We start from the raw sequence: 16,764 nt of genomic DNA, 5'->3' as shown, positions 1-16,764 counted from the left end.
AAAGTAATGAGGGAAAACTTCCCTAATCTGATGAGAGAAAAAGTCACACATATCCAGGAATCACAGAAAGTTCCAAACAAGAGGAACCCAAAGAGGCCCACTTCAAGACATATCATCATTAAAATGGCAAAATTTCAAGACAAAGAGAGAATCTTAAAGGCAGCAAGGGAGAAAAAGGAAGTAACATACAAGAGAGCCCCAATAAGGTTGGCTACTGACTTCTCAATGGAAACACTCCAAGCAAGAAGAGAATGGCAAGAAATATTTCAAGTAATGAGAAACAGAGCCCTGCAACCAAGGCTACTGTACCCAGCAAGGCTCTCAATCAAGATAGAAGGCCAAATAAAGAGCTTCCAAGACAAAAGAAGTCTAAAAGAATATGCCTCCACCAAACCAGCTCTACAAGAATTACGAAGAGGGCTGCTTTAGGAAAGGAAGGAAAAGAGAGAGATAGAGAGGAACACAGGGACACAAATGGCAATGAATAAGTACCTTTCAATAATAACCTTAAACGTAAATGGATTACATGCTCCAATCAAAAGACATAGAATAGCTGAATGGATAAGAGAGCATGACCCACACATTTGCTGCCTACAAGAGACCCACCTCAGGATGAAAGGCATGCAGAAACTAAAAGTGAGGGGCTGGAAACAAATTTTCCAAGCAAATGGACAGGGAAGAAAAGCTAGGGTAGCAATACTAATATCAGACAAAATAGTCCTAAAAAAGGGCCATAAAGAGAGACCCAGAAAGTCACTTCATAATACTCAAGGGAAGAATCCACCAAGAAGACATTAACATCATAAATATATATGCACCCAACATAGGAGCACCCAAATATATAAAGAAAATCTTAGAGGACTTCAAGAATGATATTGACAGCAACACAATTATAGTAGGGGATTTTTAACAACTCGCTGTCAAAAATGGACACATCTTCCAAACAAAATATCAATAAAGATATTGTGGAATTGAACAACATCCTAGATGAAAGGGACTTACTGATATATATAGAACCCTTCATCCCAAAGAAGCTAAATACACATTCTTTTCAAATGCACATGGAACATTTTCACAGATAGACCATATGATAGGACACAAAACAAGCCTCAACAAATTCAAGAAAATTAAAACCATCCCAAGGATTTTCTCTGATCACTAGGAAATGAAACTAGAAACCAACCCCAAGAGAAAACACCCAAAACATTCAAAATCATGGAGATTGAATAGCATGCTATTAAACAACAAATGGGTCAAGAATGAAATTAGGGAAGATAGCAAAAAGTTTCTGGAAACAAATGAAAATGAACTCACTACAACCCAAAACTTATGGGACACAGCTAAGGCTGTCCTGAGAGGGAAGTTCATAGCAATACAGGCCTACCTAAGAAAGATAGAAATATTTCAAACAAACAACCTAACCCTACACCTACAAGAACTCAAGGAACAACAACAAAGACAGCCCAGAGTAGGAGAAGGAAGGAAATAACCAAGATCAGAGCAGAATTAAATGACTTAGAGACTAAAAGCACAATTCTAAGGATCAGTGAATCCAGGAGCTGGTTTTTTGAAAAGATAAACAAAATAGACAAGCCTTTAAGTAGGCTCATCAAAAAAAGAAGAGAGAGGACCCAAATAAACACAATCAGAAATGAAAGAGGAGAGATTACAATTGAACCCACAGAAATACAAAGGATTGTAAGAAATTACTATGAAGAACTGTATACCAAGAAATTTGAAAACTTAGGTGAAATGGACAAATTTCTAGAAAAATATAGTCTTCCAAACCTCATGAAAAAGAAGCAGAAAACCTGAACAGGCCAATAACAGCAGATGAAATTGAAGAAGTAATCAAAAAACTCCCATCACACGAAAGCCCTGGACCAGATGGTTTCACAGGAGAATTCTACAAAGCTTTTAAGGAAGAGCTAACCCCTATTCTTCACAGACTATTCCAAAAAATCCCAAAGGGGGGAAAACTCCCAAACTCTTTTTATGAGGCCAGCATCATCCTAATTCCAAAGCCAGACAGAGACATGACAAAGAAAGAAAACTACAGGCCAATATCGCTGATAAACATAGACGCTAAAATCCTCAATAAAATATTGGCAAATTGCATCCAACAATACATCAAAAAGATCATACACCATGACCAAGTGGGATTTATCCCAGGGATGCAAGGATGGTTCAATATTCGTAAATCAGTAAATGTAATACACCACATAAACAAAGGCAAAGACAAAAACCATATGATCATATCAATAGATGTGGAAAAAGCTTTTGATAAGGTACAACACCCATTTATGATAAAGGTACTCAGAAAAATGGGAAGAGAGGGAGCATTACTCAATGTAATAAAGGCCATATATGAGAGACCTACAGCCAACATCATACTCAATGGGCAAAAACTAAAATCTTTTCCACTAAGATCAGGAACAAGACAAGTTTGCTCACTTCCACCACTTCTATTCAAGATAGTATTGGAAGTTTTAGCCACAGCGATCAGACAAGAAAAGGAAATAAAAGGCATCCAAATCAGAAAGAAGGAAACAAAACTGTCACTGTTTGCAGATGACATGATAGTGTACATGGAAAACCCTATAGAATCTGCCCCCAAACCACTCAAGTTAATAAATGAATTTGGCAAAACAGCAGGATACAAAGTCAATATCCAGAAATCAAAGGCATTGTTGTATACCTACAATAAAACAGCAGAAGTAGAAATCAATAAAAAAACCCATTCAATGTAGCAAAAAACCCGCAAAACCTAGGAATAAACCTAACCAAGGAGGTAAAAGACCTGTATACAGAAAACCACACAACACTGAAGAAAAAAGTCAAGGAAGACACAAACAAATGGAAACATACACCGTGTTCATGGACTGGAAGAATTAACATCATCAAAATGTCCATACTACCCAAAGCAATTTTCAGATTCAATGCAATACCTATTAAAGTACCAATGACATACTTCACAGAGATAGAACAAACACTTTAAAAATTTATATGGAACCATAAACAACCCTGAATAGTAGCTGCAATTTTGAGAAAGAATAACAAAGTAGGAGGGATCACAATACCTGATACCAAACTGTATTACAAGGCCACTGTAATCAAAACAGCCTAGTACTGGCATAAAAACAGGCACATATACCAATGGAACAGAACAGAGAGCCCAGAAATAACTCCAAATCTCTATGGCCAATTAATATTTGACAAAAGGGGCAACAAAATAAAATGGACTAATAATAGCTTCTTCAACAAATGGTGTTGGGAGAACTGGACAGTTACATGCAAAAAATAAAACTCAAGCACCAACTTACACCATACATCAAAATAAATTCAAGGAGGATAAAAGACTTAAATACAAGCTGTGACACCATAAAAGACCTAGAGGAGAACATTGGCAAGAAAATCTCAGATATTTCGTGCAGCAACATTTTTACTGATATGTTCCCTAGAGCAAGAGACATAAAGGAAATAATACACGAATGGAATCTCATTAAAATTAAAAGTTTTTGCATGACTAGAGAAAACAGTATCAAAATAAGAAGAGAACCAACTGTATGGGAAAACATAGTTGCCAATGATACTTCAGACAAGGGTTTAATCTCCAAAATATACAAAGAACTCACACTACTGCACTCTAAGAAGACAAGCAACCCAATTAAAAAGTGGGCAAAGGACTCAACCAGACATTTCTGCAAGGAGGACATACAGAAGATCCAGAGACACATGAAAAGGTGCTCAATATCACTAGCTATCAGAAAGATGCAAATTAAAACCACAACGAGATACCACTTTACGCCAGTCAGAATGCCCATCATAAACAAAGCAACAAACAACAAGTGTTGGAGAGATTGTAGAGAAGAGGTGACCCTAATCTATTGTTGGTGGGATTGCAGACTAGTACATCCACTGTGGAAAACAGTATGGAATTTTCTTAGAAAACTAAAAATGGACCTGCCTTTTGACCCAGCAATTCCACTGCTGGGGTTAAATCCTAAGAACAATAAAACACCAATCCAAAAGAACCTATGCATCTCAATGTTCATCCCAGCACAATTTACAATAGCCAAGAGCTGGAAGCAACCTAGGTGCCCATCAGTAAATGAATGGATCAAAAAATTATGGTACATATACACAATAGAATTCTATGCAGCAGAAAGGAAGAAGGAGCTTCTACCCTTTGCAACATCATGGATGGAACTGGAAAGCACTATGCTGAGTGAAATAAGCCAGGCACTGAAAGACAAATACTGTATGATCTCACCTCTAACAGGAAGCTAAACAACAAAACAAACAAACAAACAAGCAAAACTTAACCAAAGACACTGAAATAGAGAACAGGGGGATAGTTACCCAAGGGGAGAGGGGAGGGAATTTCAGGGGAAAAGGGGGAAGGATTTATAGGAACTAGTATAAAGGACACACGGACAACAACTAAGGGGGTGATAATGGGAGGGAGATGGGGAGCTGTGGGGGCAACTTTCCTTGCAAGTCCCCCTCGAGTGTCATGGAGGGAGAGTAATCATGACTGACACATGATGTATCTGCTTGGGGAGGAGAAGTGAGCAGTAGCCAGTTTCTCTTGGGAAAAAGGCCTCGAGCCCTCTCCTCCAGGGCCTTTTATTGGGTTGTAAGACACAGGAATACAGGGCAGCAAGGATCAAACTGTAGATAATATTTCAAAGAAATCTGAGGGCTTACTATGAGCCAGAGTCTGTCAGGAACAGAGTTTTAGGGTTTCTTGCTCAAACCCTTAACATATGAATGAAAGTACTCTTAGCAGAGCAGATTTCACAGGTTTATCAGGAAATCTTTGTGATGCCAGATTTTTCCCCAGGACATGTTCTAGCAAGGCAAGGAGCTGCACCCCTCCCCATCAGGTATTCAGGCTTAAGGCGATTAGAGCCAGGAAGCACTTCTTCCAGAGAACATGGGGACTCATACTATTCAAAGCCAGGGGGTGAAAGTTCATTGCTACCTCTTTGTTGCAGTCCCCCAAGTCCCTCCACGAAGGACTCCCAAGTGATCAAGTCTGGCTTAGGTTGCCCCCGACTGTGAGGGGTCTTAGCCATCATTGACTTCTGACCAAGCTTTGGGGGCAGGGAGAGGAAACTGAGGCAGGGTTTGCTACCAGAGACAAGCTTTGTCTCCTGTGGCTCGAATTCCAGAGGTCATCCCTCACCCTTAGCCGCAAGGGGTCGAGATACAATTCCTAGAATCAGGCAGAGCAGTCTGCAACAGGGAGTAATTGTTTAATTGAACAATAATTAAATAAAAATTATAAGGGAAAAAAGAAAAAAAAAGAAAATTATGGTTTTTCAACCACTAAGGAAGAATGGGCGATATTGGGTAAACAACTAGCAGTCTCTAACATACCATCTTATTCCTCTCTGCCAAGCACACACATTAGTTACTCTTATAGGTTTTTTGTGCATTCTTTGAGAGATAGCTTGATTATATACAAAATATATATAATAAAGATATATTTATTTATATGCATTTGTTGTATATTATTACAAAATTATTTTGTGGAACATTCTATGCACTTTTTTCTCTTGTTTCTTTGCTAACCAATATATCTTAGAAATTATTCTAATAAGTACATTTAGAGATGCTTGTTTTCTTCTACAAGCACATACTTAGAACTCTTGGTGAGGGCAAGGACCATGCTGGCCTCATTCATTAGTATATACAGTGTCTAACAGTTTGTGGAGCAGTAGGTAGTTAGTAAGCATTCATTTAATGGATGAGACACACAAGTAGCAAATGCCAAAGCTAGGGTTCAAATATGTTTGTGATTTGAATGATTTTATTACCATGATCTCATCTACAATCTTGATGTGTTAAGTTGGGTTGACCAATATTCTTCCAATGCACTCTCTTTGCATTCTTTAGAGATAAATATATTTGTTGGTTAAAAATGTTAACAGTTTGCTGAATTTGATTTGCAAGAATTTTCTTTCAGATAACAATACCTACAGTCACATTCATTGGTGTAGTAAAGCCAGCAGAAAAGAATAATTTATAACATGGACATTGGAATCAGACACGTGGCTACCATGGTGTTTAATTGTGTGGCTTTGGCATCACCTCTCTGTGTCCCCTGAACTGTGGTGATAATAGTTTCTACTCCAAAGAGTTGCTCATTTCTTTTTTTTAAACAATGTGAATTTCTTTTTTAAAAAAATATTTATTTATTTATTTATCCTTAGAGGGAAAGAGAAGGAGAGAGGGAGAGAAATATCAATGTATGGTTGCCTCTGGTGTGTCCCCTGCTGGGAACTGGCCTGCAACCCAGGCATGTGCCCTGACTGGGAATTGAACCACAATTGTGTGGTTCGCAGGCCCAGTGTTCAATCCACTGAGCTATAGCAGCCAGGGCGAGTTGCTCATTTCTATCTAAGAAAGATACAATGAGAAAAAATATATAAAGAACTTAAATAGTTTAGATCACTAAGAAAGTACTCAAAACATTGAAGTCATTATCATAAAAAAGATTCAGAATTTTAGTCTCCTTTCCTCTATTTTAATCCACATTTGTGTTTCAAGCTTATGTATCAGATCCTTGACTTCTGGATTCTAGGCAAGTTTTTACCTCAGTTTCAAACCTCCTCATCCTTTATATCCCAGCTCCCCTGCAGGAGCACCATTGACAGAGTTCCCAAAGGAGACAGCTCCTCTTTCCCCACATCTCTGCTTCCCAAGCCACCTTTTTCCATCTGGGTCTAAGAAGGCGGGGTAGGAGAGGAATAAGGAGCTCATAAAAGTCAAGATTTATTCCCCAAGTCCCAGCATGGTTAGCACTACGGCTAAGACATCATCAAGGACTCATTCTTGTACATCTTCTGTAAGTTCCATAGTCATGGGAAGATAGTACAGGCTGCATTAGATCTGTGTAGGAAGAGTAACAAGGCAGGCAGAGGTCCTTTTCTAATAGGCAAACTCTAATAAAGAGGGAGAAAAAGGCAATGAGGAGGTGGGTAGGGAGGTGACTCTGGGTGCATTAGTAACCAGAAATTCTGGAAAAAAGCTCCTACTTTTTTATTCACTCTGCCATCCTAAAAGAGGGTTCTATTTTCTTGCTTAGTTAGGAGACTTAGCTCAAGAAGATCATTGGACTTCATCTTTCCTGACCAGGAAAGAATGGAGGTTTATAAATCCAACAATGGGATAAAGTGTATAGGATGCTAAATTTAGTACATCACTGGACACCTGGCACATAAATTCAGAAAATATATTGAAGAAGAAGTTTTCCCTAAACCCTGTCCCAGTAGAGCAGTGTAAACTCGAGAGAGAAAACTTTCTTTGGACTGATAGGAAGCTCTCTTTCATATTTCACCAAACTCAGTTTCTCCATGATCTTTCTCTGATGCTCCTACTTTTACTCTTCCCCCCAAGCTAGTCATTCATATATTTTAAAGTTCTCACCAACCTTCTCTGTTTTATGTAGTCCACACACCTGTAATTTGTAATGATGACCTCCCCAAAAGGAATCAATGCCTTTTATCATCATGTAACATGATTATGTCTCAGTTTGACAAGAATTTTCTTAATACATATTGTCCTGAGTTGGATAGACTATTCCAAGTGGACCAACAAGAACAGAGTTGAGAAAGATTCTCAACTGTTTTGCTTTTGATATTGTACTTCTATGAAATAAATTAATGCCTATAGTATACTTAAAACAATGCCTGACACATCCTTGACACAGGTATATATCAGCTGATATTGTCAATCTGGTTTTAGAGTCCCTACATTAACTTTTACTCTATGTATCACATTACCCATCTGTGTTCATGTATATACTTCCACCTGTCAGAACATTTAGAAATACGTTCCTATTTCCTTCTCTCCTATTTCAGATTTTATCACTCCTTGCCTCCCTTCCCTCCATTCTCCAGTGCTAAATGGTGAAGAAATGGACTTTAATAGACTTGGCTGGCTGGAGGCAAGTGTCTTGGGCTGATGAGTTTCAGGCTATAGAGATTTAGCCTTTTCACAAGTAAATGGACAACATGTGGTGAATGGAAGTAGATACATAGGAGAATTGATCAGCAAGAAGCCTTTGAGGGGTAGCATAAACAGGAATGGAGATTATGTCAAACAACACTAGAAAAGGACAAAGTGCTAAGAAGGGCATTCTTCAGGAATGAGGAGCTAGGATATGGGGAGGACAAGGGTCAAGGAGGAGAGGAAAGCCTGATGCAGGGATAGGAGATTCTGTATGGAGGCGTTGGTAATGATTTGGACTGAAAGAAATTAAAAAAACTTCTTACCAATGTAATTAGGAACAATAGAGTTGTTTTGTGTTTGTATGAGGGCAAGAGAAAAAAGACTTATGAGTCAGAGCCCTAAACCAGAGTTCTACCATGAACCAAGGGCAAGCTCTTGATGTGCACCTGCACACAGTGGCATGGGTAAGCCCCTGAGTTCCAACATCATGCACTTTGTGCCATTCTCTGCCCCTTGCAATCTGCCACACATACCCTCATGGACCATTATTTGTAGCATTGGTTAGAACTCTTTTTCTTGCTTAAGTGTTCTCTTTAGCACACTGAAACTCTGATTGATGTTCTCCTCTCACATTCTCTTCTTGAAATAATCCATCAACATCAAACACCAAGGTGCAGTAATTCATAAGTCTTTTTAAATGGACTTTTATTAGGAATTCATGTTGTATTAGAGAATATTGGGGTGTATAAGTGGAAAAGTACACTTTGTCCTCACACAGTATAGGGTGGGGTAGAGGGAGATAGATAGGTATAAAAGCTATGTGCTAAAGGTTACAAGGAAAATTATAATAGCAATTGAAATTGCTTAATAAATAGACTAACTACATTTATTTTACTTTCCTTCTGGATTTTTAATTTTCACTAAACAAATAAGCATGCTACAGTATACTTCTTTTTTGTCTTGATTTTTACTTCACTTATATGCTTGAGATGAGGCTCTTATCTACATAGTCAACACTTCCTTTTACACTTCTTCAAATCCATTATGGTTTCTATTGTCACCAGTCCAATGAAGTATTTTGGTCCAGGTTGCTAATGATACCATTTTAATAAAATTTAATAGCTATTAATATTCTCATGTTGTTGAACTTCTGCTTAACTGAAAAGTTGGTCATTAAATTTTTGAAGTTTTCACCTTAATTTTCCTGTCACTATACTCTTCTAATTTTCTTCAAGCCTTTCTAGACCCCCCAGTTATATCTCTTCCTCTCTTTTTAACCTGTTTAGAGTTGCTATTTTCCAGGATTTTAATCTCAACCTGAAACTTTTCTGACTACATCAGCTATGTACTGATTCTCTCTGAATTTTTTTAATCTTAAACCAGGATACTATTAATATGTTCAAACCCCTCATTTCCAATAGCCTAAGATGAATCTCTATGTGCAGATTATGAACATCTCAGCCTTGACTTACGTCTATGTACACTAAACCTACTCATTTGCCTGTGTTTCATCTTAGTGATTCAATTTATTTTCTCAAGTCAGAAAACAAGGTGCCACTCTGGGCTATTCATTTGTTATCTCTTTCATAAGTAATTTGTCACTAAACTCTGTCCATCTAACCACTGGAATATGCTACCTCTTCCCATTCTCAGTGCTTCAATCTTTGTTTAGATGCTTACTACTTCTGATCTGGACTATTGTATCATCCTCCCTTTCTACTTCTTCTCTTTTTTTACCCAAATCCATCCATAATATTTCATCCAGCATGATATTTCTATAGCCTGTATCTAGTAATGTCTCTCTCCTAATATAAATACTTTTATTGTTTTCTCTTTATTTATAAAATTAATTATAAAATTCTTAGCATAGAAGAGGTCCTTCATGAGATGACTTTCTTTCTTTTTTTAACTCCATTTTCTGTTCATTCTTTCAACTCCCCACCATGATGTCTCTGACCAGATTAAATATTACATAGAATTTCCCTCCAAAATTTTTGTCCAATGCATTGCCATACTTTTGTACAATTGCATATACCCAAAATCAACCACCCACAGCTATGAGTTGTCCACATCCATCAAAATTCAATTGAGGTGTTAGCAACTTTAGAAAGATTTCTTTTCTTCTCAAGCTGATTTAAAACATTTCATTTTTTATCCTTTTATTACTCTGTTCATAAAACTAGCAATTAATTTGTCCTTGGCATCACTTCATGCCAAACACTGTGCCAATGGCCCTTACATTCGTGGTATGAAAATGGCATAACTAAATGGACTTGGGTGGAAAAGTATTTAACCAAATTATCTCACAAATGTATAATTACACTGTGAAGGTGAAACAAAATACTATAAAAACATAAAATAGGAGACTGTGATGTCTGGAGAGGGCTAGAGAAAACCTCCCAGAGAACAGAATATTTTTTAAATTTATTTTTTAAAATTTAATTGTTGTTCAAGTACAGTTTTCTGTCTTTTACTCCCATCCCAGCCCACGCCCCCCACCCCATGCTCTCCACCTCCCTCCCATTTCCACCCTCCTTAGTTGTTGTCCATGTGTCCTTTATACTAGTTCCTGTATAAAGGAATTCTTCCCCCTTTTCCCCTGAAATTCCATCCCCTCTCCCCTCTGGTCACTGTCCCCCGTTCTCTATTTCAGTGTTTTTGTTTTTATTTTGCTTGCTTGTTTGTTTTGTTGTTTAGCTTCCTGTTAAAGGTGAGATCATATGGTATTTGTCTTTCAGTGCCTGGCTTATTTCACTCAGTATAATGCTTTCCAGTTCCATCCATGCTGTTGCAAAGGGTAGGAGCTCCTTCTTTTTCTTTCTGCTGCATAGAATTCCATTGTGTATATGTACAATAATTTTTGGTTTATTCATTTACTGACGGGCACCTAGGTTGCTTCCAGCTCTTGGCTATTGTAAATTGTGCTGGGATGAACATTGAGGTGCATAGGTTCTTTGGATTGATGTTTTAGGGAGAACAGAATATTTGAATTGAGATGTAAAGGATGAGTAGAAAGTAAATGGATGCATGTGAGAAAGCACAGGATGCACAGTCTTTCAGGAGTGGGAGCAGGATTGCACGTTGTATTTGAAGAACTGAAAGGACCATGTGGCTGGAGCTCAGAAGGCACACGTGAGAGAAAGGGGTGCCAGATGAGACTGGAAAATGAGGAAGGAGGCAAATGATATATGACCTTATAGTCATTCATTCATTTACTTATTTATTAAGTAATTTAGTCATTGAACCAGGAACACCTATGAAGAAAGCTACTTGTACATTATAACTATAGTGATGAAAAAATAAACAGACATGGTTTCATCCCTCATGAATTTACAATCTAATATAATTCAAGTTAAGGCTTTTGTTTTATTCTATTAATAATTAGAAACCAATGGCACATTTTAAGCAGATGAGTGGCAACATCAGATTTATATTTGAAAATATTTCTCTAATTTCAATGTAGGTAATGATTTGATGATGAACCCTAGAATACATTAAAAGACAAATTTATAATTTCATTCAAGAGATAATGGTACTTTGGTCTTGGACGGTGACAGTGGAGATAGAGAAGTAGGTAGATCCAACAGCTAATGTAGAGGAAAATTTGACAGGTCTTTATCATGGGTTTGTAATGGATAGTATAGGTGAAGAATATGTTCAAAATTCTAGTCTTTAGCTTGTGGAATAGTCCAGCTCTACATGCCATTCACTGAGATAGGAGATGCCAGAAAAAGGCCAGTTTTGGAAGAAAAATCTTAAGTTAATTTTGGACTTGGTGAGTTTTGGATATCTTTGAGATACCCAAGTTTGTATGTCAAGTAAGCTTTTAAAAATTTTGTTAGAGGTATAATTTAGTAGTCATCAACATGTTTGAAGATATAGAGAAACAAAGTGGAAAAAAGGGCAGAACAGAATACTATAGGTAAGAAAAGAAAATTAAAAGAAACCACTGATTAAACCTTGAAAGTGATATCAAGGTAGTGGATGAAAAACAAGTCAGAGAAGGAGGTCAGGAAGTATGAGATAAACCAGGAGGTTGTTATACAAATTAAACCAAAGAGAATGTTTCAGGGAAGAGGAGCTAATAAATTGTTTAAACAAGATTCGACAATCTACAGGTAATTTTTTGAGAGCAGTTTTCTGAAAAGTAATGAGAAGGAAGCCACGTTGAAGTGACTTGTGGAATGGCTATGCAGTGAGGAAATGGACACAGTAAGAATAACAGTGTTCATGAGAAGTTTGGGAGTGAAGGAAGGGAGAAAAAGAAATAAATGAAAGGCCAAAAAAAGGCTTTCTAATTTTCATTTTCAAAGATGAAAGACACTGGAGGATATTTGAAAGGTAGGGCAGGTCCAGTAAAGAAGGAATTATGACTCAAAATTGGGGAAATACAATGTACAATTGATAATACAAATATAGGTGAGGAAGGCTAAGATTCAATGTAGGGGTAGAAGGTTTCATTGCCAGGGGAAATGGGGTCCTTTTATGGAGTTGCAAGGAAAGCACTTCCAGAGACCCTTGAATGGAAGGCTGAAGTTTAGTGCTAAGATTTACTGGAGTTGAAATAAGTGACTGCCCCCAGGTTCCAGGTGTCTCGTCTTTACCTGACCTGCTGTGGAAAAAGTCAAGCCTTGTCTTCATCAGGCCCAGAAATAGGACCAGTGCCCACAAATTGTGTGCCATCAGTTAGGTACATGTTAAAGCTTGGTCTAGTTCAGCCTCTGCTCCCATTCAGCTAGCTAAGTCCTTTTATTTTATTTATTTATTTTTATAATCTTTATTATATGTATTTTCCATTATCATTTAGTCCCCTTACGTTCCTAGCCCCCCAGCAATCACCACCCTGTTCAATCCTTCTTGGGCTGGTGTTGGGCCACCCCTCTAACCAGTCCATTTTCTAGATTTCCGGAGGTTCCGTGCTCCTTACCCAATCCAATCCTTTTCACAGGCTAGGCTCTGCTCCTTATGGTCACTATCTTAGTTTCTACTGTGTGTATGCTTACCTACCCCTGCACCATTTTGGTTTTTAGTGGCCATGTGCCCAGTGGAGGAATTTCTCTTTTGTTGGTTTATCTTTCACTTGGTAACCCTGCTAGTGGCTGATGCTGATCTTTCCTTTCCACGTTGTGGATTAGGTCCTGAAGGGGGCCAATGCAGCAGTCACCTGGGGAGCCTATGAATGCTGCAAATTTCTAGTGTAGTAGGCTTATTGTCCAATTCAGCTCCCTAGTTTATTGGGCTTAATAATGTCTTACTCTTTTTGCTCCATTTTTTAATTAATAACTAGCTACCTATGCTAATAGTTTGACATTTTGAGGATGGACAGATTCTATTTTAATGGGAATAAACAAGGAAAGGATCTGACAATGCACAGGCAGATTTGTAAGTTTTATCTTGGGAAGTTAAAGAAAATCTCACTGACACACTCTCTTTTATCTGTGAAGTAATAGTTGATGTTACCTTTCAAGAGAAGAATTCAAGAAATGAAAAGAATGACGTTTTTTAAAAAGGACTTGGCAAAAGGGAAGAGTTGATCAGGAAAGCTCTGAAGGTTGAACAGGAAATATTGAGGGCTCATTTAAAGTTGGTAACTATAAATTTATAGTAAACTCAACCTTTCCTGTTGTTTAAGGCTTATTTCAAGAACACTGGAATAGTCAGGTGCAGTTCTTAAGAAGTAAATGGTTATTTCCAAATAGAATTGGGATTTTAGCTAATGATGGGTTTAATCAATTATATAGTCTGTTCTATTCTAGAATGCCATGAGTTGGGGAAAATTATCCATCTTGACTTATATTGGTATATGGTAGTAGGTAAGGACCTACATAGATGTCCCCCCTGAAATGTCAAGTTATCTCAAAACACCTATTAAAAGATTTAAAACAACACCCATTAAAGAAACTTCTTGTTCACCATAAGGTTAGATGCCCCCTTCATCATATATAAGATTATTGTAAAAAGTAGTTGTGTTTTTAGCCTATCTCCTTTATACTACTGACACTGCTTTTCTTATACTTGTACTGTATTGACCTAACTTGTTGCAAATTTTTAATGTTGTGAGCTTATTACTTATTACCCTCTTTTTAATCTAGTTTTTCATCAATTCATTTTTCTTCATAAACCATAGCATTATTCCTCAAGTCTCACCACTGTACCAAAAGGAAAAAGAAAAAATATTTTTGGAAGAAAGGGTCATACCTGTTTTTCTATATTCAGATGTCTCAAAGGAGTACACTGTCTTCACCTTTCTTTCAAGGTACTCACTCTTTGTCTAAGGTATGTGATGTATTTCCAAAATAATATATATGTGGATGTACAGATAGGATTTTGGATATTAAACATTCCTGCTTATTGCACTAAAAATAAAATACATTATTGACTGGAATTTACTTTATTTGGAAATTCTCCTGTATATAATTAGTTTATTAAACAGTAAGTGAAAGGGATGCTTTTGAAGTCAATTTTAAAAATTACCTTTTATCTGCCTGTAAATAGTTAAGAGAAGCCTTCTGAGCTCAAGTCATTCAATGGCATCACCCAGCAACTACTCCACTGCTTCAGTCTCTGAATTCCTCCTCATCTGCTTCCCTAACTACCAGAGTTGGCAGCACTGGCTGTCCCTGCCCCTCAGCCTCCTCTTCCTTCTGGCCATGGGGGCCAACGCCACCCTTCTGATCACCATTCGACTAGAGGCATCTCTGCATGAGCCCATGTACTACCTGCTCAGCCTCCTCTCCCTGCTGGACATTGTGCTCTGCCTCACTGTCATCCCCAAGGTCCTGGCCATCTTCTGGTTTGACCTCAGGTCCATCAGCTTCTCTGCCTGCTTCCTCCAGATGTTCATCATGAACAGTTTCCTCCCCATGGAGTCTTGCACATTCATGGTCATGGCCTATGACCGCTATGTGGCCATCTGCCACCCACTACGATATTCATCCATCATCACTAGCCAATTTGTGGCCAAGGCTAGTGTCTTCATTGTCACACGAAATGCCCTTCTCTCTGCACCCATTCCTATTCTGACTGCCCAGCTCCATTACTGTGGAAAAAATGTCATTGAGAACTGCATCTGTGCCAACCTGTCTGTGTCTAGGCTCTCCTGTGACAATTTCACCCTGAACAGAATCTACCAATTTGTAGTTGGCTGGACCTTACTGGGCTCAGATTTCATTCTCATCTTCCTCTCCTACAGCTTCATCCTAAGAACTGTGCTTAGATTCAAGGCCGAGGGGGCTGCAGTCAAAGCCCTGAGCACATGTGGCTCTCACTTCATCCTTATCCTGTTCTTCAGCACCATCCTGCTGGTTGTGGTGTTGACAAATGTGGCCAGAAAGAGGGTCCCCATGGACATCCTAATCCTGCTCAATGTCCTTCATCACCTCATACCCCCTGCCTTGAACCCTATTGTATACGGGGTTCGGACCAAAGAGATAAAACAAGGAATTCAGAAATTGCTCCAGAGAGCAATGTGAATATGTAGAAAAAGTTTCTAATCCCCCCCCTCTCCTTCTCAGTAATTTGTACCCAGTCAGCAAAGTAGAGAAATGCCTGTGAGTGAGTATTTATTATATGCAGGGAGGCTTACTTCATCACTGACCCAGATACCTTCCTTTATTCTCTTTGCCTTATTCAGATGAAGATAGGCAAGAGGAAGAAACCCATATTTCTTGAGTAACTGCTTTGAGCCTTGGCAATTATATTTAAGTAATTTAATCTTTACAACATCCCAGCAGGTATCATGACTTACAGTTAACATAGTAAAAAAATGCTTTTAAGAGAGGTGACCAACAAAGATCACATATATGGAAAGCAATAGAGGTAAAATTTCAGGCTACAGAGTCTAGGTGCTGTCTACAGAAATGCTCCTTCAAGTACAGTTGAAGCTGGAGACCACGCTTTCATTCTACTTTCTTTTGACTTGGGATTGTCCTTCTGGCTGTCCACATATATTTCCTACCTATACCTACCTCTTTGAGAGCCAGAGTGTTTTTAGATAAGACAGAGTCTTACCCAACAAAGCAACTATAGGACCTCAAGAGAAGGGTGTTTATAATAATATAAAGCAATACCAGCTTTCTATTTTACCCTGCATAATCTTGTCACCTTCAGGGAGTCTTGAAAATGAGGATTCAGGTGGAGAGAGAGGATACCAATGGGGTGGAAAACTAAGAAACTGACCAGGACAGTGGGTTTGCCATTTCCTCTTTATGTTTGAGCTACACATGCAGTGAACTGAAAATGAAGTCTCATTTGATCTGCTGACTCTGCCCCAGAGCTCTAGCTGAAGGTGGAAAGGCATGACACAATGTAGGGTTTCTGGATAACAGTGGGCAAGCCAGGAGAAAATATAGTGCATCATTATTTTTAGAAAATATAATGTAATCAATTGGTTAAAAGCATATTGGAGACTTGGAATGACAAAAGGGAGGGGATGAGGTAATATGGAGACAGTAACTGCAGGAAGAGCCTTACACTTGGGAAGACATTGTGTCTTAAGAACTTAGAACCCATTGAACTAACTGGGTTGCACTACTCTGAGGATGAGTTCTGATTCTAACTGGTCCTCATATCACAGGAACTTAGAGGAGGTACTCTTAGAGCTAAGACCTCTGAGGGGAGGACTCTATCCTCCTGCCGTTGGTACATCTGAGGGAGTTCAGTGAGGCTGATTTGAGTTCTACAACTCAAACCCAAACCCAAACCAAACTCCAAACCCATTCAGCTAACCATGCAACTGACCAACCAGAAAATCCCAGAGACCAGAATCTACCCCACTGCCAGTGTGATGAGTCATTGCTAAGG

At 38.4% G+C, this 16,764-nt stretch overlaps 1 protein-coding gene across 1 annotated transcript; it reads left to right on the top strand.

Moving 5' to 3' along the window:
* The first annotated feature begins 14,489 nt into the window (after nt 1–14,489).
* On the top strand, nt 14,490–15,434 carry LOC118990827 (olfactory receptor 56A1). Its single transcript, XM_037051619.1, has one exon. It carries the CDS (start codon nt 14,490–14,492, stop codon nt 15,432–15,434), a length of 945 nt encoding a protein of 314 aa, XP_036907514.1.
* Nucleotides 15,435–16,764: the final 1,330 nt, after the last annotated feature.

The sequence above is a fragment of the Sturnira hondurensis genome, unplaced genomic scaffold (assembly GCF_014824575.4).
Source record: "Sturnira hondurensis isolate 20B ecotype Veracruz unplaced genomic scaffold, ASM1482457v3 Scaffold0007378, whole genome shotgun sequence".
NCBI classification, from domain to species: Eukaryota; Metazoa; Chordata; class Mammalia; order Chiroptera; family Phyllostomidae; genus Sturnira; species Sturnira hondurensis.
The sequence above is the reverse complement of the archived record's forward strand: the minus strand, read 5'-3'. Positions and strand labels throughout refer to the sequence as shown.

Bases quoted from the DNA above. Each gene is read 5' to 3' on its own strand.
- LOC118990827 (XM_037051619.1), top strand. From the start codon at position 14,490: ATGGCATCACCCAGCAACTACTCCACTGCTTCAGTCTCTGAATTCCTC.